This window comes from Tachyglossus aculeatus, chromosome 18, assembly GCF_015852505.1.
Source record: "Tachyglossus aculeatus isolate mTacAcu1 chromosome 18, mTacAcu1.pri, whole genome shotgun sequence".
Classification (NCBI taxonomy): Eukaryota; Metazoa; Chordata; class Mammalia; order Monotremata; family Tachyglossidae; genus Tachyglossus; species Tachyglossus aculeatus.
This window is the reverse complement of record NC_052083.1, coordinates 14,609,246-14,634,691: the sequence shown is the minus strand read 5'-3', so window position 1 is coordinate 14,634,691 and position 25,446 is coordinate 14,609,246. Positions and strand designations below refer to the sequence as shown.

Sequence of the window (25,446 nt, the reverse complement as noted above, 5' to 3'; positions counted from 1 at the left end):
CCACAGGTGCGTCTGGCTGCGAAAGGAGTGGCCTCCATCTTTGTGGGTTGACCTGAGGGGGGAATCAAGCCAAGAGTGGCAACAGGGCAGAGATAGAGCATAAGCAGAAAGAGCGATTTCCACCACGCCCCCGCCATTGAATAATGAGAAGACAGAAAGCAAGGTGTTTCCACTGGACCATGAACAGGAGGAGGGGAGAAAGAAGGTCCCATTCAGCCAATTTAGCAGGACTAGATTTAGACAGGGATAGCAAAGAAATCTCTGTACGTGAGCTGAGTTTAGGCCAAGGGGCTGCTTTCGCTGTTCAAGGAGTGGGGATTAACAGCCTCTCAATCATGCTTCTTGAACTCATGACCTCTAGTTCTGGCCCGAACTGGCGGAGTCACCTCCAAAGAGGCTCTGGCTTGAGACCTATTTGTTCCTCATACTTAGAAGATAGAAAAGTGCTTAGAAAAAGCTCGTTTTTCAGATCCAGTGAATGTACTTCTCGCAATTCAAGTCTAATAACAAAATACCCCAGTCACTATTGGTTTGAATTTAAAGAGCAGCATCTTATTTTAGATACATCTGAACACGTAAATTTCTTCTCACTGTAATCCCTTAGAAGGAGAAAGCTTTAGAATCATAAAAGTCATAGTAAATCTTCTTTCCCCAGCTGATATCTAAAACAGATAACACTTATGCTTTTTTCTTAGCATTTTGGGTATTGGCAAGTCTTGTAACAAATTAAGGCTCTACCCAGCTTTAGCCCGGATCCAATTAAAATGTAATCCCTTGTTAGTGATGCGATCTTTACCTTCTGAATGCTAAATAACTGCAAATAATCCCCACCTAGTTGTACCAATTTAATTCTAAATTTAGTTCTAAATTAGTCAGGTGGCATCAATCTTATTTTGATATGCAACAGTCTCAGAGACTTGAAGGTAATTTAGTTTCTTCTGGTTTTTTTTTTTTTTCATTCAAAATCACTGGGGTAACATTCTTGCCTGCTCCACAATTCAAATGTTGTACCCACCACACTTCTTTTCAATAAGGGAAGCAAATTCATTTCACCTTTCTCCTGTTCCTGGATTTTCAATTTCATCGAGTTCTTCATTTTTCTCAGTATGCATTTAAATGAGTCTTATATCCTTGTTAAATGAATAATTCTGAGTACCTGAAATTAGCAATCTGTAAAGCAAACACATGAAAAGAAATCTGTGTGACAGGTAATTGGGGCAATTTCCTGCAGTCACGTACTTTGAAAAAATAAACCTTTCTTGGCATAAATTGCGCCCAAACCAAGGTGTGTATGTATAGGCTTTCAGATTTCCACTGAATCTCATCACTTATTACTTCAAAGCATCTCCAAGATTTCTCACTGCCCTTCTATTCCCTATGCCCAATTCATATATTTATCTCACTTCTTACCATTGCCGTAGTCGATCTTGTCACTGTCCCCCCGACCTCCAACTCCTCTCTCCCAATGAGATTAACAGGCTGATCCCAGAAAGGGCTCCCTTCCACTGATTTTCTTGTAATTATCCGTTTCCTCCCACCTCCAGTCCCTCCAAAAAAAAAAAAAAAATAAAAAAAACCTAAAAAATTCCCTGCCTGCTGAATGGGCTTCATATTATTCTTCCATAATTTAATGCCTTCCATCATCACCCTCCCCCTGCTTTCACCAGTGCTCTTTTCTCCCCCTCTTCCATTCACTCTTCAGGGGTGCCATTTCAAAGGTGAAATTACTGCATATTTGCTGTAATTCACTCTCCTCCTTCCAAGATTACTTTGAAGCCCATCACCCTCAGAAAGCCATTGCTGAAGAAGTGAAGACAAAGAGTGTTTACCAGTTACTCGCTAACTAAAATAACATCCCCTCACAAGGACCACAGGGGAAGGAGAGGAGTTTCCGTCTCCTCCTCAGAAGGCAAGAGGTGTTTTGAGAACTTGATTATGGTGGATTGCATTAATTACATTATGGCTTTCTGTAAAGGATTAGGGTTTATGTAAAGGTGCTGGAGGTTCCATGTATTCACGATTACTAGATCCTTTAGCTCTAGTTAGATGGAATTATAATGGGTTGTTCCTCTCCCCACTATCTTGTTCTTTTCGTTGTGCAGCAAAAACTTTTAGGTGGGTTTAGGAGAAAGCCCACTGTCAAGCATCTAGGTTCACCCAAGATGTAATATTCAATTCAGAGATTATGGGAAGTGGAATGTGGGCCTGAGAGTCAGCAGAGCTGGGTTCTAGTATTGGCTCTGTTGCTTAGTTGCTGTGTGACCTTGGGCAAGTCACTTAACTTCTCTGTGCCTTAGTTATTTCTAAAACGGGGATTGGCGCATCTTCCCTCTGATTTAGACGGTGAGCCCCATATAGGACGGAGGGTCTTCAACCTGACTTAGTGCAGTGTGTGGCACACAGTAAGTGCTTAGCAACTAACAACAGAAAAAGCTCTAATGTACATCACTATTGAGAAACCTTACTACTCTTCTTCTCCGTTGTTTTTGGGGTGGGGTGGTATTTGGTAAGTGCTTACTATGTGCCAGGCACTGTTTGAAGCACTGGGATAACTAAAAAGATAATTAGTTTGGTCACAGTCCTTGTCCCATATGGGCTTACAGTCGTGATCCCCATTTTACAGGCGAGGTAACAGGGGCACACAGCCCAAGGTCACACAGCAGACAGTTGGCAGAGCTGGGATTAGGACCCAGGTCCTTCTGACTCCCAAGGCCCATGCACTATCCAGTAGGCCACTCTGCTTCTCACTTCTTCCTCCTTGCTCCATTTCAGAGCCAGATGGGGCTTGATATTTGGGCAGTGCTGGGACTGTTTTTTGTTTTGTTTTGAGGAAAAAAACGTTCTTGGTTGCCATCTGCCTTTATTACCTGCTCTTTCAGACTCATGGAAGGCTTATCGATGGGACCCAGCGGCCCTCGTAATTTCATGTGACTAAGAACTGTTTGATTTGAGAGACCTCCAGGACCAATCCTGAAGAGCCTTTCTACCTCAAATATTGTCTTTTAGAGAGCAACAAGTTCTATTGTTGTTCTTGTTCACATTGAAGGATGTCTTCCAATCCTTTTGGAAGAAGCAGCTGGTGTCTCCAATAGTTTGTGTATATGGCTGCTAAAGCTTCTAATATAGCAACCGTTTCTGTGGCGAGAATCAGGATTTTTTTCCCTTTTTGATTTCTCAATTTATCCGTCTTAACTCATTTAATAAACTGTGTAGATCAGCAGCCTTAGATCAGTGCTCTGGGCACATAAGTACGTGACGATACAACTGATAGGAAAAATAACCCACCCCATCACTTTAACCAGTTCCTGCCAAGAGGGAGGGGATTCCTGATTGTTGAACAGAGCGTTAGCACAGTCTACTCCTTAATCCCCAAACTCGACTTATAATGACAGGGTTGAATAGTCACAGGAATGGGCTTTGTATTCCAAAGATACGGTCTGGACAGCGTATAACTTTATCTCATTCACAGCATTCCATGCCACGCCCAACACTTATAAGCGGAAGAACACAGAAACAGCACTAGATAACAAGCCTTGTGGACCACACTGTTACCAGCATCTGGTAAGACCCGCACTTTTATGTCCTGGAGTTATGGGAGGTCGGCTTGATTGGTATCTGCCACACCTGCTCCCTTACAGGGATCTCTTAGGGGGGGATTCATTACCTGTGCTCCCGCCTGCTTTGACCATGAGCCTCGTGTGGGACCCAATATAATTTTGTATGTACCCCCGTTGGTTAGTACAGTGCCTGACACATTGTAAGTGCTTAACAAATGCCACAGTTATTATTGTTCAAAAGCATTTCAAGGTGGCAGCTGGAAGGGACACAAAGGCTGAAAAACCACAGCACTCCAACAGCTCATTCCCAGCTCCTTGCCCTGGCTTGGTTCTCGGCCCTGCTCCTGACCCTATTCCATTTTAGCTCGCGCTACCCCTTTGGGGCCAGAAATTCTGAGTTAGATAGACCCCTGGCTTGAGGAGTGTACCAATATGTAAGAAGATAGGGGTTTTTGAAAGGTAACGCTTCCTTGCCAGTCCCCCTCTATGAGACCTTAATTTGTTTCATGTTAGCCTTTTATTTGATTTTCAGGGCCATTTGAATAATATTGCTTTTGAGGCAATGGCAGCATATTGAGGCCAGGAATCAGGTTCAGACAAATTAGTTATGGTCTTACTGGGCTCATTACCCCGTGACCCCAAATGGTAAACTGTGTGCACTTGGGCCAGGAAAGCCTTATGTGATTTAAGTAGTAATCCTCTTTCCTTTGAGAATGAATGAGCCTTTTCCTAGAGGAGGGCCATCTAGAAAAACGACTGCTAGTAAAATGGCTGGTTGCTTGGGAGTTGCAAGAAGTCTACGGCATTAAAAAAAACCCACACATATTCTTAGGGCTCTGATCAAAATTACATTCTGCTGACTGAAATGAGCCATTACTTGAATCTTCTAGTAGTGGTAATAGTAGTAGATAGTGGTTGCAATCCATTAAACAGCTGCTGCTGTGGAGGGGCCTTGTAGCCTGACCATTGGCCAGGAACAGCGTCTGTCTTTCTGGAGCAAAGTGTTCAATTTGGCAAAGACAATCAAATTACCACTTCACATCTATCTGTATTTTGTGTTCATTTCTCCCGTTAAAGTTGAAATAAGATTTAAATATTTGAATATTTGTTCTCAAATGCCGAACTGTGTGGCTGAAAATGTGCTACCTTGTGCCCTCCTCCCCCCACCCCCAGTGCAATCTTTGAAAATAACGATATCCATAATGAATAGATTTGGGAAAGAAATGATTAGAATATTATGGTTACATGTGGAAATTTCCTGGGTTTTTTTTTTTTTTTTGGCTGGGGTGGGGACAACTTACTCCACTCCATCCCAGCTCAGATGGAAGGAGAACTAAGTCCCAATTTTGATGGTCACTGTGTTCCTCTTCTAGGAAGGGGCAAAAGAGTTTGCAGCTGCCCTGACTGCCGAACGGATAAAGACCCCACCAAAACGCCCCGGGGGCCGCCGAAGAGGACGGCTTCCCAATAACACCAGCAGACCCAGCACCCCAACAATTAATGTGCTGGAGTCAAAGGACACGGACAGCGACAGGGAAGCTGGAACTGAAACCGGCGGGGAGAATAATGATAAAGAAGAGGAGGAGAAGAAAGATGAAACCTCTAGTTCCTCTGGTAAGACAGAGTTGTGCTTAGGTGATTTGGACCTTTTCAAAGCTTTTTTTCCACGTTGTTTTGCTTTGTTTCAAGGCGATTCAAACCAGTGTTGCAATAGAAGTGATCTGGTTGGATTGATCACGTTTTCGACATAGTGAGAAGCTAGAATCACAGCCACCTTAATAGGAAGGTGCCAGCTGCCCAGAGTAGCTATTTTTATGTTTCGCTAACCAAGCCATGATTGTTCAGGACCGATGGGCTACTCCATAGATAACTGCTTCCTCCTTCAGATGCTGACCTTTCCGACATATTACTGACCCTGGGGGAGCAGGGGCAAAGAGAGGAGGTAAAATTGCAAGAAGCCAATTTTTCAGCTTGCAACCATTATGTCCAGAGGCTAAAACAATTGGAAAATTGCTCACTCTTAGAACTCTCATGCCTGGTGTACTGCATTCAATTTAATGATTGCCTGACTAAGGGTCATTCATTCATTCAGTCGTATTTATTGAGCGCTTACTGTGTGCAGAGCACTGTACTAAGCACTTGGGAAGTACAAGTTGGCAACATATAGAGACGGTCCCCACCCAACAGTGGGCTCACAGTCTAGAAGGGGGAGACAGAGAACAAAACAAAACGTATTAACAAAATTAAATAGAATAAATATGTACATATAAAATAGAGTAGTAAATACATACAAACATATATACATATATACAGGTGCTGTGGGGAGGGGAAGGAGGCAAGACGGGGGGAGGGGGAGAGGAAGGAAGGGGCTCAGTCTGGGAAGTCCTCCTGGAGGAGGTGAGCTTTCAGTAGGGCTTTGAAGGGAGGAAGAGAGCTAGCTTGGCGGATGTTCGGTGGGAGGGCATTCCAGGCCAGGGGGAGGACGTGGGCCGGGGGTTGACAGCGGGACAGGCAAGAACGAGGCACTGTGAGGAGATTAGCGGCAGAGGAGTGGAGGGTGCGGGCTGGGCTGTAGAAGGAGAGGAGGGAGGTGAGGTAGGAGGGGGCGAGGGGATGGACAGCCTTGAAGCCCAGGGTGAGGAGTTTTTGCCTGATGCTTAGGTTGATTGGTAGCCACTGGAGATTTTTGAGGAGGGGAGTAACATGCCCAGAGCGTTTCTGGACAAAGACGATCCGGGCAGCGGCATGAAGTATGGATTGAAGTGGGGAGAGAGAGGAGGATGGGTCTTCCTACGGGCCCAAGTTATGTAAATATCGGGTTCATTTGATAGTGGTTGGTAGGCGAGGAGGTAGGTTTGCACTTTAGCTAAAATTCAACTTTTGTATTAGTGGAAAATGTCAGTTATCCATGCTTTAGGCCCGTTCCCCATTTCTGTGTATGTAGTTGAGAGCTTGCTGCTTATGACTTTGTTTCTCAAGGCAGAGTGACTTGATAGGCTATCTCTTGTCCAGAACGGCTCTGAAAAATTCATTCATTCAATCATATTTATTGAGTGCTTACTGTGTGCAGAACACTGTACTAAGCGCTTGGGAAGTACAAGTTGGCAACATATAGAGATGGTCCCTACCCAACAACGGGCTCACAGTCTAGAGGGGGGAGACAGACAACAAAACATATTCATGGTAAGAGTGTTTCCAGGGAAAATACCGTGCACTCATCTCAAACTCTCTTTCATCCACCGTGCAGAAAGTGCTTTCTTGTTTTTGGAATATCATTTCCAGGGTGCCACCAGTCTTGACTGATCATGTGTAACTTTGATTTCGCAGAGGCAAACTCCAGGTGTCAAACGCCAATAAAGATGAAGCCAAATATTGAGCCTCCTGAAAATGTGGAATGGAGTGGTGCTGAAGCCTCAATGTTCAGAGTTCTCATTGGCACTTATTACGACAACTTCTGTGCAATTGCCAGGTTAATAGGAACCAAAACCTGTAGGCAGGTAAGATGAGACAAACATTTTCACCAAAAGGACCCCAAATCACAATGTCCGCAAGGAGGTAGTAGCAGCTGAATTTATTCACTGATCACTTGGTAAGGGGCACCATGTTAGACACTTGGGAAGGGTGTGTATTGTTGTTATTGGGGGTTTTTTATGGTACTTAAATGCTTACTATGTGCCATGCACTGTGCTTAGCCCTGAGGTAGATAAAAAGACAATCAGGTTGGACACAGTCCCTGTCCCATACAGGGCTCACAGTCAGAGGGAGAAGGATTTAATCCCTGTTTTACAGACAGAGTAACTGAGATCCAGAGAAGTTACTTAGATGCACAAGGTCACCCAGCAGACAGGTAGCCTAGTCAGAATTAGAACCCAGATCCCCTGATTCCCTGGCTCATTCCACCAGGCCATCTGCTTCTCTAGTTCAGAATAATGAAGCAGTATGTTCCCTGCCCACAAGGAGTTTACAGTCTAATAGTGGAAACAAACATAATACAACTAGAGAGGTCAAAAATAAAACTGGACATGTATGAACGAGGTGGACATGTGTACTAATATTTTGTACCGTAAGTATTGTATATTAATTGGAGTTACTTTTTCGTCTCCAATTTTAAATTCCAACAACTGCAAAATATTTTTGAAGCTGTTTTTGGGTTTTCACCCTTTGTATCCATTTAGACTAGAGCAAGGGTTTAAAGTGTTTAAACCTACCATTCGTAATCAGTGGAGTTTTTTGGGGGGTTTTTAAGTGGAATTTGTTAAGTGCTTTACTATGTGCCAGGCACTGTACTAAGCACCGGGTTAGAACAAGCTAATCAGGTTAGACATAGTCCATGCCCCATATGGGGCTCACTGTCTTAATCCACGTTTTACAGATGAGGTAACTGAGGTGCAGAGGAGTGAACCGATTTGCCCAACGTTACACAGCAGGCCTTGTGGAGCCAGGACAAGAAACTCAGGTCTTTTAACTCCCAGGCTCTTTCCATTAGGCCGCGTTTCTTCTTTCCTCTAAGTATTCCACTGTTACAGAAACGATGACTGATTTTGCTTCATTGTGACTCACCTGGCTTTGTCCTGGTTCCCCTCACCAGGTCTATGAATTTAGAGTAAAGGAATCCAGTATTATCGCTCCAGCTCCTGCTGAAGATGTTGACACCCCTCCAAGAAAGAAGAAGAGGAAACACAGGTGAGCCTCTTGCATGGTTTTCAAAAGCTGGGCTTGTCAGATGTTAGGACAGTTCCTCGGGATGTTAGGAATTGTCCTCAGGATTGAATTTCACCCAGAAAGTGTAGGATGTCAGGGCGGAAAGGGGATGAAAGAGGGGGTAAATGAACGAGTGCTTGCTAGACTCTGGAAAAAATGGTCCCTTTTCAAAAATCTGGCTTGTGTCGATAATTAGCTAGCTGAACTTAAAAGAAAAAAGTTTTCTCCATATTTAGTGTTGTTGGAAAGGCAATCAACTACTTGACTTGGCTCCCCAGTAAATGCGAGTTGGTGTTCCAGGTTAGAAAAGGCCAGGTGAATTTAAACACCAAATCTTTTCTTTCGAAAGTCTGGGTTTCCCCAAGGGGCAGAGCCGCTCTTAAACACGGCTTGAGTTGTGCTACTTGGGTCGAGGCACCCACCCACAGACGTTGGGAGGGAACTGAGGGCTTCCATTCCGATCTCAGCTGGCTTTCCTGATGAATATATAAGAAAAGTCTGTTGGTTCGAAACACCTACAAAGCCATTAAGTCAGGTCTTAGGTGAGGGAAGGGAAAGCAAATCGATGGATCAGCCCCGAGAAGGGGTGAGGAGAAATGGTTCTCCGCTGCCCCCGTCTTCTATACATGAATGATAAGCGGCAGTTCCCGGAGGGGCAGTGAGGAACTTGACTCCTCAGGTTTTTCAGCAGTGGGAATTTAGGTTGCTGTGGATGCTGGGGGAGATTCTTTCTCACACACATCATGTGAAAAGTATATTGCTTCAATCACACACATCATGATGTGAAAAGTATATTGCTTCAATCAGTTCAGTGAGGAATTGGAGCAATAATTCCCTTATCGGTAGCTTATTTCATAGTTACAGGAGACAGAGAGATGTTGCCTTGGCATTTACAAAATGAGAAACTCCTGTCTCCCGGGTGGCATTTTACCGCGCAGTGTCTGCTGGGGAAGTGACTACTATTGCAAAGTTTTTTGGTGGAATGCAGGTATATATCACACCAGATGCTCTTGGGGTAACTTTTGAAGGCTCTCTTGACCAGGGGACACCAGTTAAGCTGGCAGCACCAGTTAAACTGGCAAACTAGTCCCCTGAGCCACCACTTGAGTTGGAATTTCAGAGTGGATGTTCGTTCCCAAAGACATTTTCATTTGTCATTTTGGGTTGGGGGGAAGTTTCCCGCCGACAGTCTTCAGTTGGCTTGTTTTTGATATATTGCTCTACTGTCCTCTCCCAAGCGTTTAGTACAGTGCTCTGTACACAGTAAGCACTCAATAAATACCATCGATTGATTAATTTTGTGTTTGTGTGCGTTGTGCTTTTGCAGGTTGTGGGCTGCACACTGCCGAAAGATACAACTGAAAAAGGGTTAGCATCTTTCCATTCAACTTTATCCGTAGCTTAATATTTTCTTGGATTTAGTAGTATTGCTTTGAGGACCTTATATATCACGTCCTGGGGGTGGGGGGGGGAGGCGCAAGTGTGGCACAAGGAAGCCGAAGAGTAGTAACTGAACATTAGTCACACACCACCAGAATTGAGGATGTTCTGTAATGTGTCCGTTAAGGAAAACAAAAGTAAATGGAGAGAGAGAGAAATTCATAACCCTCTAGAAGTCTCATTATTGCACGACACATAATTTAAAGTAATGGGAAGAAGAGAGGGTGTTTTTGTTAAAGGAAAATGAACTCTGGAAATCTGGCTGTAGCCTAGAGGGCAGTCGCTGCTGCTGAGTCTGGGGACTGATAGAAATTGGGAGGAAACTGCTTTGCCTCATTTTCACATCACTTAAAGACAGGAATATCGTAGGCACACTTAAGGAAAGCCCAGTTAAACTCCGGAGGGTACAGGGGAGACTTTCCACTTGATAACTGTGCATATTCAAATTAGAAGCCCTGGCTCAATGCTTTTTATACTGGTATCTTTATTCAGATGGCTCCTCCAATCATGTTTACAACTATCAACCATGTGATCACCCGCGCCAGCCTTGTGACAGTTCATGCCCATGTGTAATTGCTCAAAACTTTTGTGAGAAGTTTTGTCAGTGTAGCTCAGAATGTAAGTATTTGCCTATTTTTTATGCTCTCATGCCCATTTTAATAAGATGAGCCCTAAACTGTTTTGTTGTTTGCGATTTAAAGCAGTTTATTTTATTTTAAAAATGGGGACCCCCCTCCCCCCTCCCTCTTTTTCTTCAAATCAGCTCCCAGGATTGAATCTAAGAAATGGTTTCTGGGAGTGTTTTGCATGCTAGGCCAAACTGAATTTAAAAAGCTGCCTTTTTTTTTTTGACTTTATCTTTTTTTGGCTTTCCCCCCACCCTACCCCCCACCCTTCTCCTCGCTTAAATAGGAATCCTAAATAAAGTCAGCACAGTCTGGTAGAGGGACCTAGGGAAAGCTGCCAGATGCCCCTGGCCATCCAAAACTAAGTGTGACTTGTGGGAACGCTGTGTTGTCAAGGAGTTAATATAAATAGGCTGAATTTCATACATAAAGCAGTAGGCAGTAGACCAGAAATGTCAGACTGCACCTTGCAAATTATTAAAAGTAAGACAGAAAGCGACAAAGTGGTTCTCTTTCTGAAATGACTTCTTTTCCCTCTTCAAGGCCAAAACCGATTTCCTGGGTGCCGTTGTAAAGCACAGTGTAACACTAAGCAGTGCCCGTGCTACCTTGCTGTTCGTGAGTGCGATCCAGACCTCTGTCTAACATGTGGGGCCGCTGATCACTGGGACAGCAAAAACGTGTCCTGCAAGAACTGTAGCATTCAGAGGGGCTCCAAAAAGGTGGGTGCAGCTTACTTCCCACTCAGTCTGGGATAGCGAGTGCCATCCGTCGGTTCCCTAGTCAGCCTGAAAAACTGCAGGAAGTTCTCTCCGGGTTAGTCGATTCCTCTTTCCTCTCCGTTTTCATCTCACGATCTCTTTAGAAACCCCCTGGTCGTTACTTTTCTATAGACTGTTGAGTTGTTTCTTCCCTATGGGAGAGCTCCACCCAGCCTCTCAAGCACCCATCGGTGGTGTCAGAGTGCCATTTTCTCAGAGTGCCAGATATAGTCTGTTCAGACCGTTAATAGCGTTTGCATTTAACCTTTTTGTACTTGCATCAGTAGGTCTCTTACTTCGGTAGCCTTTTAAATCTGAATTGTTATTTCTTTTTGGCCTAGTGAAATAACCGATCACTTGGGTTGAAAGCTGCCAGAGGGCAGGGGCGTCTCTAAACAACCTCTGCTCCAAGTCCATAGACTTTTGAATTGGAAGATTTGATTCGTTCAGCCCCATTCCACACCTGGGGCCTTACCAAAGGAGTGATACCCATATTGTCACTTGGAATTGTTTAAGCGAATTGCTCAACAAATGTTCTAGTTGCAGTGAGGGAACAGCTGCAGGCGGTGGGTGGGGCAGGACCCAAGAAGCCAGCCATTTCTGCCAGCCCCCCTCCCCCCCAACACTGCCCACCTTCTGTGGCTTTGGGGGAGAAGTAATAATAATAATAATAATAATAATGATGGCTTTTACTAAGTACTTACTCTGTGCAAAGGAAGTATCCCACTGAGCAGTATCAGTGTTAGGTTAGTGAGCCCCTTTCCTCCTAAGGGCCTTCAAGGCTCCTGTTAGCTTGCTTGGTATCTTTGATAGCTTTTTTTCCTGGACCAACAAACCACTTAGCCATTCCTCAGAGATCCTCCATTGTGTTCCTTCTTGACAGAAACTTGGGCACAGGAATCCGCTGCTAGTGGTTCTATTTGTGGCAAGGCCCCATGCATCCTTGTCCTTTGGGGATAGTGAGAGATTTCTGCTAAAGGTAGTTTCTGTGCTGACATTGGCAGATGCTTTCGGCTGTACAGTGGGGTGCTTCTGATGTTACATTTCCATATATGTGAGTGAATATAAATGGCTAGCTTACATGCAAATCTTGGTCTCCAAATGGCAGCCAGCCCACTAAAAATCAAGTCACTTGAGCTTGGGCCCATCCCAGTATAAGCATGAGCTTTCAACCCTTTTGAGTTCAAAGTTCTCCATCAAAAATAACTTGGGATTGCCCAAGAGCCTGCCTCAAATCAGGCAGTCCACCTGTGGGTCTTTAAGGTTCTGGTTTCTTCTCTAGCATTTGCTGCTGGCACCTTCTGATGTGGCAGGCTGGGGGATCTTCATCAAAGATCCCGTACAGAAGAACGAATTCATCTCTGAGTACTGTGGTGAGGTAAGGCACGTTTTATACCTTCAAGCCCATTTCAGGTAGAGCGTGCTAATTAACCATGCATGGGCTAAAACAGTGGCATGCTTTGCTTTTCCATAGTAGATTTCATGTGTCGAGAACCCCATTTGACCTGGACTGTGGTGCAAAATGAGTTAAAACAACGCTTCTGTGCTTCAAGGGTAACGCACCCTTATTAATCATTCAGTTATGCCCAGCCCTAGTCGAGGCCTGGGTGCCTGGCAGAGGGAGGAAGAGATCTTTCCTGTATGTCTGTCACAGGGTCTGCTGATTCTACAGCTCTTCTGTCAGGACCAGTAAAAGTGTCTTTATGACCTAAGGTTGTAGTTGTGGAAAGACTGGCTAGCTGTATAGGATCGCCAACACAATATTTTTCAGCTAGACTGTGCCTAGTCAAACGCTCATCTAATTAACCCAGTTTTCCACTTCCCAGGATATTGGGCCGGAACTTGAAATGGCTTTGGGGCGACTTGCTCAGAAGGGCAAGTCCCGTGGAAAAGCCATTACTCTTGGGGCTTCCTCGCATCCAGCCACAGCTGTTCTTGGCCGCTGCACTTTCCTGCAGGTAGTTTTGGGAGCAAAGGAAAAAAGGCGACTGCGAGGGAAATGAGAGCGGCCCGCTCAACTGATTTCTCAGGCAGGGCCCTCGACTCGGAGGGCTGTTGGAGGTCTGATGCGTTTCCAGGACAAGCTCTAGGCATGTGCCTTCCCCTGCCCAGACCCCTCACCCAGTCGACAGCAAATGGTCTTTTCTATGTCTTTCTTTTTTAGATTATTTCTCAGGATGAGGCAGACAGAAGAGGGAAGGTCTATGATAAGTACATGTGCAGCTTTCTATTCAACTTGAATAATGGTATGTTTATGGGTGAGCCCCATTTTGTCTTTAGGGACAAGTGCATCGGGAGACTTTCTACTGCATATACAGCACTGAGAGATGAATTCATGGTCAACTTTTCTAGGCCCGGAATCACCAGAGAAGTACCTCCAGATTAAAGGCTGGGGGGCATTAGCTCCTGCTAGATGAAGATTTGGGAATGGTTGGTTCCTTCAAAACCAACTAGGGTGGAGAAAAGCACACTGTTAACCAAGATAGGAAGGTTGAGTGAATGGCGTTGATAGTGTTTACTTCTGGATTATGGGTGCTCTTTTGGGCTCGGTCTTGTTCCTTTCTTATTTTCCTAAGTAAAATCATCACTCTTTATTGATGTGGAAAATCCCCTCCTGTCCCTCCCTCTTAGACTGTGGGCCAGGGACTGTAATTGATTTGATTAGCTTGTACCTATCCCAGCGCTTAGCACACTGCTTGGCTCATAGTAAGCGCTTAACAAACACCATTATTATTATTATTTATTATTATTATTTTACATTGCATCGCAAAACATCTTCCAAGCTTTTGTTTCTGGATGTGATATCAGAGTTAAGTAGGTAAATGACCTGTCTACCCAGGTGGAGTAGAGAGGTGAGCTGTCAAAGTTCCTGTGGGTATCACTCTTACAGCCAAGCTGAAAATTAAGGAATTCTTAGTCTGAGTTTGTGTTCTCAGACATATTTCATTTTAAGCTGGATCGGGGCGGGGGGAAAGCATGAGCTCGGCATCTGTTTGGTTAAGCGCTTAGTACAGTGCTCTGCACACAGTAAGCGCTCAGTAAATACGATTGAATGAATGAAGACATGGGAAGGATTTCCCTAGCAAAACAGTGCAGAAAGTGCACAGTCTTGACTGAAGGAAACTTACCTTACTGTACTCTAAAATCCATAGCCCTCGGCTAACTCAAGTAGCAGTTCTGGCCTATGCTTTCAGCAAAAAAGTCAAGACCAAAGAATTGCCCCAAATTTCCCTCATTTTGACTGGATATGACAGCACTCTCTGTGTTCAGGTTGGATCAGGAGTGTCTGGTTTATTTGCTTTGAGGTCAAATCCTAAAGGACTCTGAATGATCCTAGCCAGACAGAATAGCCTAAAAGCCTGCTGTGTTTCTGTGCATTGTTAACACTGAGTCCGACCTGAACTTAGAAGTTGGTGATTTAAACTTACGTTCAAATTGAATCATTGTTTCCAGATTTTGTGGTGGATGCAACCCGGAAGGGTAACAAAATCCGTTTTGCAAACCATTCGGTGAATCCCAACTGCTATGCAAAAGGTAAGCGTTCATCCAGCCCACTAAGCACATTTTGACTTAAATTGACCACCAGGGATAGGGGACAGGCCCAGTTGTGGGTTGAACTCAGTCATACATGGCAGTCATTCTGTGGCTTGTTCCTGCCGAATGACATTACCTCGTGTCCTCTTTTCCCAGTCATGATGGTCAATGGTGATCACAGAATAGGGATTTTTGCGAAGAGAGCCATCCAGACTGGTGAAGAGCTGTTTTTTGACTACAGGTGAGTAAATGTGTATCCCTAGGGTAAACCCCGGCTTCTTTCCCTCTGGAACCATAGCAACTGGTGCTTTGGGATTTCATTTCTTATCCTTCTGAGGTGGGGGAGTGTTCTTGTTCAGGGTTTGTGGTTGAATTAAGAAAATAATACCCCTCTAACCTCCTTGTTAGCCTGTTCCAAGCAAGCAAGGTTTCCCCTCTGGCCAGTTGAAATCATTTAGTCCTCAAGGGACCCAGAGAAACACCTGGTCAGCAACTCTTCCTTTCAGGCAGGGCGTTATTTTGCCATCATGAGCCCGCTTCCTGCTCAATAAGCAAGGATGTTAAGTTTCCAAATATAGTTTTCCTCCTTCCTCACTCACTAGTTAGTATTTCAGGTTGGTGCAGCCCTCTCTGCCTAGGAGAGAGGTCAGCCATGGTGGTGTTGGTCTAAACCGGCAAAACGGAAACTGAATGAGGGAAGGAGAGCAGTGGGAGAGGCCAGTTCTGGGGTGAGTTTATGGGGGGGTAAGCCCGTGGCTTTAAAGCCTCTGGGCAGTTTAGGCCCCTTGACATTCCCACTTCTCTGAATTGTGCTGGTCTGCTCATTGTGTGAGTACCACCTCAACCGTTTCCACATCTGTTGGATTAAGCAAACCTTATACTTGGAACACGTGATCCCTCGAGGCTGGGCTGAGGAAAAAACCAACCCGTTTTTATGTCTGTCTCACTTTGTTTCAGATATAGCCAGGCTGATGCCCTTAAATATGTGGGCATTGAAAGAGAGATGGAAATCCCTTGATATCAGCTACCTCCTCTTTTAAAACAGCTGCCTTATCTTCAGGAATTTCTAGTACTGTGGGCAATTTTAGGGAAAAAAAAATGCAATTTAAAATTCTGAATTTGCAAAGTACTGTAAGAATAATTTATAGTAATGCGTTTAAATTCAACTTTTTATTGCCTTCTCACCAGCTGCAAAGTGTTTTGTACCAGTGAACTTTTGCAATAATGCGATGTGGTACATTTTTCAACCTTGAATAAAGGATACTTGAACTTCTTCTCTAAGTGTCAAATTAATACATCTGGATGGAAACATAGATCCCATTGTTTTGGATAGTTGGTCCCTTTCCTCCGACAAGCAGATTCTCAACTTAAAATCCTAGCTTTACCTGTAGATTGCGCTCACACCATCACCCAATGCATCCTGAATCCAACCCCATCCATTAATTACATTCAAGGGGACAATTGTGGATGTTATCTCATTTTTGTAAGTGCAGGTGTTCAGAGGAAAGGCTGTGCCTAGGGATTCTGAGTGCTTCCCCTAGCCACACGGCCCACCTGAGCCACAACTGGCTACCGATGCTCAGTACCTTGCCCAGGAGGATTCTGACTCGGATTGGGCCAGTGGTGGAGAAGAGTGAGCTGCCACAATAGTTTCCAGCCAGCTCAGACCATTCTTTCTGAAGAAGAATGCCATAGTGGCATCTCATTGCTTTTCAAATGCTGGAACAGGTCAGAGCGGCTCCTTCCCCCACATGATCTGCAGGGTAAGAACTCCCTCAGAACAGCGGCTGGGTGGGTGTGGAGGAGTCACCACACCTAGAGCCAGAAGCATGGTCAGACTGTTTAAATTGATATCGGGAAAATCCACTTGGGCAGGACTATTTTGTTGGTTTAATGCAAGGAAGAAGGAGCAGGTAGTAGGTTGGATGTAACATATCTCCCTAAGCTTCAAACTATATCTAAGTCCCTGTTCCTTTGTCCGCTCCAGGCTCCTGGGGAATGAACCGCCTAGAAAAGACTATTAGGCCAATGTACTCAGCACTGTAACTGAGACCCTGTAGAAGTTCTCAGTGTCAGTGCCATAGGCTAAGAGACTCTTAGGATATTAACCAGTCTCTGATAACAGACGTCATAAATAGTGAAGAAAAGAATATCAAAATGGGGAACTACCACCACCGTCTTATTCCACAGCTCCACGGGCAACAAAAAACTCACCTGATGGTTTCAATTACCTGCACATGCAGCCTTAATTTTCACCATCACACACTATTGCTTGGCAATTCCTAGTTTTTCCAATGTAAGTCTTTGTCATGTAGTTCAGTAGAGCCAGGGGAGAACTCACTGAACCAGGAATGGCTGACTCTCTAGAGCAGGTTTTCAAAAAAGAACAGAAATGAGTCAGAGTGAAGTTATTTAAATAAAACTTAAGGCTTACCTGGACTCCCATAAAATTTGGCTTAACAAATTTCAAGTAGTTTGAAACTGTTTTTGTCCTCCCAACTTGTCACTCTAGGTATTTGTTTCCCAACATCATCTATCATCTCAAACTGACGGAATGTGTGAGGGCATTAGCAGGGGAGAATGAACTTGAAAGTTGGAAGTCGGGCTCTCAGTTTCTGAGTTCGCTGCTTCTCTCCATTCTCCCTCACACCCAGGCCATGTCTGCTCCAAGGCAATCATTTCAGATCCCATCAGCTCGTAAGAGAGCACATGTGGGATCAAACACCAAAGGCAAAAAAAAAAAAGAGCCTTTAGGTCTATATAGAGAGAGCCCCATGTCCTGTATCATCCCCTAGTAACATTACCCTGGGCTAAGTGAAAAAATGTTTCCAATTCTTGAGAATTGAAAAAAAGTTTCCTGCTGAAATGGAGCCACTTGATTGGAAGAGGTCATTGAGCTAATGCCATGTCATTTTTTTTTTCCAAATCTAAAAAGCAGAATGGAAAGAAGTCCATTCTTCTCTCCACTTGACCAGTTGTGCAGAAGGACTTTGCTGCTTTTCTCTACCGGTCAGTCTTCTGGCTTATAATCTTTGCCTTAGGTCAGTCAATCGTATTTACTGAGCGTTTAAGTTTGTGCAGAGCACTGATACTAAGAGCTTGGGCGAGTACAGTTTTACAGACACGTTCCCTGCCCACGAGCTTACGGTCTAGAGGACTTAGGAAGTCTGGTATCGTGCTTCAGGCTTTTCCCCTGCTGCATATAAATTTGACTTTTAGTATACTGGACCACAGGTGTCCGGCCTGTTCAAGCGGTCTTGAAAACCTGCAGGCACTGGGGGCTAGCCCTAACAAGAGCTGGGCCTTGTACTGCAGGAACCAAAGAAATGCACCTCATGTTCATTCCTTTGCATTTGCAAAGCTCCCCAAGTCCTGCTAGATCGCAGCCCACTAAACTTGCGTCAACACCTAGTTTTCCATTTCACGCAAGATGGCAGAAAACCTAGGCCCTATGGGAAGGGGACCGGCCTCCCCGTAGCCATCTGACTGGGTGGAAAATCCTTTGAAGTGCTTCAGTACACACCTCAGACACCCCATTGCATTGCTGCTGATTTCACAAGACTGGCTGGGCTTAAAGCCTAAACTGAATTTCTTGTAAACTTAGTTCTCCTAGAACAGAGGATTTACCTCTTCGACGAGGTATTTGTTAAAAGTTCTGCTAGGTTCTAAGCACTATAAATGCTGCAGAAGATACAAGATAATTAGGTTGGACACAGTTCCTGTCCCATATGGGGTTCACAGTTTTGATTATGGTATTAAGTGCTATGTGTCGAGCGCTGTTCTAAGCACTGGGATAGATACAAGGAAATCAGGTTGGGCCACGTGAGGCTCACAGTCTTAAACCCCATTTTACAGATGAGGTAACCGAGGCCCAGAGAAGTGAAGTGACTTGCCCAAGGTCCCACAGCAAACAAGTGGCCAAGCAGGGATTAGGACCCTCGTCCTCTGCCTTCCAAGCCCGGGCTCTCGCCACTAGGCCATGCCGCGGAAACTGGCCCAGAGAAGTTGTGACTTGTCAAGGGTCACCCAGCAAGCAAGTAGCAGAGCTGGGATTAAAAGGCAGAGAGTCCTGGAGAAAACACACACCTTTGAGCAATACATGCAAAAACATTCTATCCGGATAGGTGTGCTGTCGGAAGTACGTTCCTGAATTCCCTGACAAAGTTCTATCCAAAGCAGAGTGAAAAAGTACGTTATAGGAGAACTGAGTGCGTTTATTTCCACTGCTCACCTTGACGTTTTTCCAGCAGTAGTAATGGATGAGATCAGCGGGGACCAATTCTTCTCATTTTGGGGTATACCTCAGGCCCGGTCACCGGGATCTCTGCCTCCAGGCTAAACTGTTGGTTTACACCATCTGCTGCTAGAGAAATAAAGTCAACCTATGCTTGTTAAATCGGCAGGTTCCCGAAAAGGCCGGTTCCGTCCACCATTTGGATTGCAGTACCAGCTGAGGAGTTGCTGGCTGAAGACAGGAACGATTAGTGGGGATTTGGGGGTCTACAAGGCACGTGGAACAGGGAGTTTGCAGAGAAGGCTATTGCTCAGATGATTCGGTAAACGGTTAAAATCCATTCTTTCTCATGTTTGCTGGGCTGGGCAAGGAGTCAGAGGTAGCTTCTCCTATCTGAGCCCGCTGTCGGTGGTCTAAACAAGTGGCCAGTGGAGTGAGGAGGTGAACCGAAGAGCAGACTCCAAGCAACTTACCTGAGTGTTCGAATCGGTTTACGCTCCTGTACGCTGTTCTAACAGCTTCTCCACCCTGGAATCAGAAAGCCGCGCATTCCTCTGGCACCAGTGAGTCACTGGCAGGAGATCAGGGGTGGTTAATGTGGTAGAAGACGCTGGCTGCTGCTATATTTTGACCTCATCGCTACTATGATGCCCACAATAACCACAAAGGTTTAAGCTTAATGCAAGGTAATCAGTGTTTTTCCTAGGCCTGGCACCCAAAGGAAATGATACTACTGGAGTATCTCACGCTAACCTCTTCCACCCCCATCCTGGGGATGGGGGAATGGGAGGGGATAGAGGGACTCTCTCTCTGTCATCAATTACTTTCTTTTTTGCTGGAAATGCTTGTGGGTTTTGTGGTTGGCACCATGCTATGTTTGGAGGACGTTTCAGATGTAATGAGTAGCTCCAGCTCACCTTTGAAAAGCAATTAGATGGTGTTTGCTGAATAGAGCTTTTACAAAAGCAGTTAGTTATCAGGAACAGCTTGTATTCAGATAAAACTTAAATATGATGTTCCATGTTACAGCATCACTGATGCGCTCTGAAAGCGCCAAATAATTTTTGAAATGGCCAACAATAACAGTTGCGGTATTTAAGCTCTTTCTATACGCCAAGCATTGTTCTAAGTACTGGAAAAGATTCACGATAATCAGCTCTGACACAGTCCGTGTCTCACACAGGGCTCACAGTCTAAGTAGCAGGGTGGGGGCAGGTATTGAATCCCCATTTTACAGATGAGATAACAGGCACAGAGAAGTTAAATGACTTGCCCAAGGTCACACAGACAAGCAGCAAAGCTTCCATTAAAGCCCAGGTCCTCGCTCTTCCCGCTAGGCCCGCTCCTCGTCCGAAATTCTGATATTAAATTATAAGGGACTGAGATTCAGCAATAGATCTTGTGGCACTGAACCGAATGTCTCACGACCTACCTGCATTACACTGCACTTTACACACCTGATTGTTGAAATGGAAGCAAAATGGGCCTGCCCACAATTCACTCTTTTTGTGGCTAGTAGTAGTGTGTTCTTGAAGAACCTTGTTCTGGAAAAATCACACTGGGGGTGAGCACTGAGTCAATGACAATTTAGGGGGAGACGGTTCTTTACTAAATACTGTAAAGGTGCAAAAATGCACAAGTACAGAAGAGCGGTGTTTCAGGCTGTGACAGCTGTGGGGAAGCATACACTAATCAACTAATCAACCAAAAGGTATTCTTCCACTACACTGTAAGCTCTTTGAAGGCAGGAATTGTGGGCCTTGCTTCTGTTGTACTCATCCCAAACATTTAGAACAATCTTTATTGAACACCTACAGTGTGCAGAATGCTGTTCTAAGCACGCGGAAGAATACAACCAAAGGAAGCCCCACATTTCCACATTAGAAGCAGCGTGGCTCAGTGGAAAGAGCGCGGGCTTTGGAGTCAGAGGTCATGGGTTCAAATCCCGGCTCCGCCAACTGTCAGCTGTGTGACTTTGGGCAAGTCACTTCACTTCTCTGTGCCTCAGTTCCCTCATCTGTAAAATGGGGATTAAAACTGGGAGCCCCCCATGGGACAACCTGATCACCGTGTAACCTCCCCAGCGCTTAGAACAGTGCTTTGCACATAGTAAGCGCCTAACAAATACCATCATTATTTTTATTATTATTTCCTGCCCTTAAGGAGTTTGCAATCTAACGGAGAGATTTGCTCTCAAAAATTACTTACGGCCAATCGGTGCTTTCTGAGCACCTATGTGCTAAACACTGTACTGAGCATCACCCCTGACTGATGTCACATGCGCGATGCGCCTATCTGCCCTGAATCCACTCATGGATTGTCACATCATAACCGAGTTATGTTGGAGGAAGAACATCTCCTAATTCTTCTACTGTGGTATATTCAATCATTCATTCAATTGTATTTACTGAGCGCTTACTGTGTGCAGAGCACTGTACAATGTAATCAAAACACTTGTGCTAGCAGACCTGTACTCTGTGATTCCACTGTCTCTCCTCTTCCATCAACAGCTCCTTTTTCTTTTCCTTTAAGTCTCCCCACTCTGCTCCCTTCTACCTGCTAGACTGGGTCAGAACGAGTGTTTTGGGGGGAAAAATTCTAAATCTGGGGACAGCCTACCCAATGGAAGCTCTTTGCCCACTTCCCCATTTTTGTCTCTGTAGCAGTTCAACCCCTGCATAAACCACTGGGGCTTTTCCTCCTTGAAACCCTCTGCTTATTTAGTAGACAGCATCAAGCTAATTTTAACGCAAATCACAGAAAAGACGCGTTAAAATAAATGGAAATCATTTCTAAAAAACATCCAGCCTCTTTGGCGAGGGAACAAAGGGCTGGGAAAAATAAGCGCTCCTGACTCACCCCAGGGTGGAGAAGTTGTGGTAGCTCTTTGGCTGACTGTCAGGTTGAGCTGCCTTTAGTGGAGCTTACGCCCAAGATGCTCCTGAGCCAGGTCAGAGGGCAAAGGCCTAGGGAGCGAAGAACATCATTTTCAACAGCAGCACAGAAATCATAATCATCATCATTGTGGTATCTGTTAAGCTCTTACTCTGTGCCAACCACTGGACTCGATGCAAGCTAATCAGGTAGGGCAGAGTCCCAGTCCCACATGGGGCTCACGGTCTTCATCCCCGTTTTACAGATGAGGAAACTGAGACCAGAGAAGTGAGGTGACTTAGCCAAGGTCACAGAGCAGAAAAGTAGCAGCCAGGATTAGAACCCAGGTCCTTCCGACTCACAGGCCTGTGTTTCTATCCTCTAGGCCGTGCTGCTTCTCAGACAGGACTGTACCTGTGCCATTCTGAGGATCGTGTTTATCAACTCAATTGTATCATCATCATCATCAATCGTATTTATTGAGTGCTTAAGCGCTTGGGAAGTACAAATTGGCAATACATAAAGACAGTCCCTGCCCAACAGTGGGCTCACAGTCTAAAATACATATATTGTATTATATGTGACCGCTATGTGACCTTGGGCAAGTCACTTCACTTCTCTGGGCCTCAGTTCCCTCATCTGGAAAATGGGGATTAAGACTATGAGCCCCACATGGGACAACCTCATCTCCTTGTATTCCCCCCAGCGCTTAGAACAGTGCTTTGCACATAGTAAGCGCTTAACAAATACCAACATTATTATTATTATATCTATTCTATTTATTTTATTTTGTTAGTATGTTTGGTTTTGTTCTCTGTCTCCCCCTTTTAGACTGTGAGCCCACTGTTGAGTAGGGACTGTCTCTATATGTTGCCAACTTGTACTTCCCAAGCGCTTAGTACAGTGCTCTGCACACAGTAAGCGCTCAATAAATACGATTGATTGATTAAGATCATTATACTCTCCCAAATGCTTAGTACAGTCCTCTGCCTACAATAAGTGCTCAGTAAATACCACTGAATGATGTAAAAACTGATCTAGGCCTCAGGATGAGGCCTGTTTTGATCACCAGTGCCGCAAATTACGTTCAGTCCAACTGCTTTCTTCACGTTCTATTCACATTTGCCTTGGAGCAGGAATGGGGGGAATAGAATATGTATTGTTCCTTCTGGTGCAAAATTCGGCATCGTGCTCTAAAGGGAATTTTCAAAAATGCCAATGGAGTTGCTGAGTAACTCACTCCAACCCCCACCAGGCAATGCTAAAATCTCCCAAGGAAAACCAACTGGCTCTTATGGGCCTCGCTCAACTTAACCGACATGGCTCCATCGCTGTCTCTTAGGGTGAGATCTTGTGGTCCTCATGGCCCTTACACCCGCTTCTATTTAGAAACAGGGTGGCCTGGTGGAAAGAGCCCAGGCCTACAACTCAGAAGACCTGGGTTCTGATCCCGGTTCCACCCCTCACCTGTCGTGGTACCTAGGGCAAGTCACTTCTCTGTGCCTTAAATTTCCTTCATCTGTAAAATGGGAATTCAAGTCTGGTGAGCCCCATGTGCAACAAACAGGTACTGATGTCCAATCTTGCATCTCCCTCTGCGCTCAGTACAGTGCTTGGCACAGAGTAAGCACTTAAATGCCTCATTATTATTCTCCATAATGGGACTGAGGCCACCACCCATTGAACAAAAGCCAGTGATTTCTGCCAGTCTGGGGCTTTGGTAGTCTTCTTTAGTAGCCCCTAGCCAGGCACATAGTAAGCACTTAACTGCCATTTAAAAAACAAATAAAATGAAACAATAATAAATAAACTTTCCTTAAAATGTTTCTGAGAGTGTTGGGGGAGGCTCCTCTATTACTGAAGTCCTTACTATGTGCTAAGCACTGGGGTATATATAAGATAATCAGTTTGGACACAGCCACTGTCCCACATGGGGCTCACAGACTAAGGGGGAGGGAAAACTAATTTCATTCCCATTTTACCCATGAGGAATCTGAGGCACAGAACAGGAGTGCCAAACCTAGCTCAAACTGCCCGGCCAAAGGGTCCCACCCACGAGAGGGACCAGAGAGAGGATGGCAGACAGCATTTGCCAAGTTAATCTGATCAGCAGGTGCCCTGGGACAAGCATCCAGGAATGTAGAAAAGCAGCAGAAGAGATGGGCGAGGGCTGCAGTCCAACATGCACACACATATGCATCACAAAGCCATAGCCTTCTAGACTGTGAGCCCACTGTTGGGTAGGGACTGTCTCTATATGTTGCCAACTTGTACTTCCCAAGCGCTTAGTACAGTGCTCTGCACATAGTAAGCGCTCAATAAATACGATTGATGATGATGATGGTGATGATGATGATGATAGCTTTCACTGGGTCAGAAGGAACCTATGGAAATCACCTAATCCTGCCCCCTGCCCTCCAGCCACTCAAACATCAAGCGCTTAGTACAGTGATCTGCCCTCATTAAGCACTCAATAAATACAACTGATTGATCCCTCTTGGGAGTACTGTCCACGAGGCAGGGAACTGAGGCAGAGCCCGCTAGGCTCTAACTTTGGGGCTGGAGGGAACAGCACCTGAGGGTCTGGAGCTGTTGCTCCAACTGGCCTGTTCCCAGTTGGGTAGCTCAGCTGGCAGTGGCCCTGGTAGCATTTGGTTTGGAGCAGATTATCAGCAAATCAGTATTTATTGAGCACTTGCTCTGGGCAGAGCACTGTACTAAGTGCTTGAGAGTGAATAGTGAGTGGACTATTGCCAAGTTGGCCCTCTCCATCCCCCCCGTCTTACCTCCTTCCTTTCCCCACAGCACCTGTATATATGTTTGTACATATTTATTACTCTATTTATTTTACTTGTACATATCTATTCTATTTATTTTATTTTGTTAATCTGTTTGGTTTTGTTCTCTGTCTCCCCCTTCTAGACTGTGAACCCACTGTTGGGTAGGGACTGTCTCTATATGTGGCCAACTTGTACTTCCCAAGCGCTTAGTACAGTGCTCTGCACACAGTAAGCGCTCAATAAATACGATTGATTGATTGGACACAATCCCTGTCTTTCAGAGCAACAAAGGAGGGAAGTCAGTGCTCTCCCTGTAGCATCTTCCCCTTTATTCTCCCTCTCTCTGGTCCAATCTGCCATAGGCCCAGCGTGAGAAGCAGTGTGGCCTAATGGATAGAGCATGGCCCTGGGAGTCAGAAAGACCTGGGTTCTAATCCCGGCTCTGCCACCTGTCTGCTCTGTGACCTTGGGGAAGTCACTTAACTTTGCTGAGGAACAGTCAATACAATCATATCAGACACGGTCCCTGTCCCACATGGGGCTCACAGGTTGAGTGAGGGGGAAGGAAAGGAGGTGTTTTATCCTCACTTTGCTTATGAGGAGACAGACCCAAGGAACAGCTTGCCTAAAGATCTCACAGGCAAGCGGCGGAGCTGGGATTAGAACCCTGGTCTTCTGATTCCCCAGTCCCTTGCACTTCCCGTTAGGCCACACGGCTTTTCTCCAGTTCTAAGTAAGACGGCCCTGGAGAACCCTTCTAGGGAGAGCAGTGAAAGCCAGAAGCTCGGCATGAAAACCCAGGAGCCCCAACCAATGTCCTGGGTAGGATGGAGAAGCCACATGGTGGAGTGGATGGAGCACAGGTCTGGGACTCAGGTAGTCATGGGTTCCAATCCCAGCTCCGCCATTTGTCTGCTGTGTGACCCTGGGTAGGTCACT

The 25,446-nt window shown here is 45.2% G+C and overlaps 1 protein-coding gene across 5 annotated transcripts in view; it reads left to right on the top strand.

Moving 5' to 3' along the window:
• EZH2 (enhancer of zeste 2 polycomb repressive complex 2 subunit) overlaps nucleotides 1-15,892 on the top strand; it is a 59,904-nt gene extending 44,012 nt beyond the window's left edge. For all 5 annotated transcript variants that reach the window (XM_038760479.1, XM_038760478.1, XM_038760477.1 and 2 more), the window contains exons 9-20: nucleotides 3,470-3,561; nucleotides 4,931-5,171; nucleotides 6,885-7,054; nucleotides 8,146-8,240; nucleotides 9,586-9,626; nucleotides 10,191-10,316; nucleotides 10,868-11,046; nucleotides 12,368-12,463; nucleotides 13,250-13,331; nucleotides 14,539-14,619; nucleotides 14,776-14,860; nucleotides 15,577-15,892. In XM_038760479.1, the coding sequence (XP_038616407.1) occupies nucleotides 3,470-3,561; nucleotides 4,931-5,171; nucleotides 6,885-7,054; nucleotides 8,146-8,240; nucleotides 9,586-9,626; nucleotides 10,191-10,316; nucleotides 10,868-11,046; nucleotides 12,368-12,463; nucleotides 13,250-13,331; nucleotides 14,539-14,619; nucleotides 14,776-14,860; nucleotides 15,577-15,637 (1,349 nt within the window). In that variant the 3' untranslated portion in view covers nucleotides 15,638-15,892. The remainder of the gene's footprint in view (nucleotides 1-3,469; nucleotides 3,562-4,930; nucleotides 5,172-6,884; nucleotides 7,055-8,145; nucleotides 8,241-9,585; nucleotides 9,627-10,190; nucleotides 10,317-10,867; nucleotides 11,047-12,367; nucleotides 12,464-13,249; nucleotides 13,332-14,538; nucleotides 14,620-14,775; nucleotides 14,861-15,576) is intronic.
• Nucleotides 15,893-25,446: the final 9,554 nt, after the last annotated feature.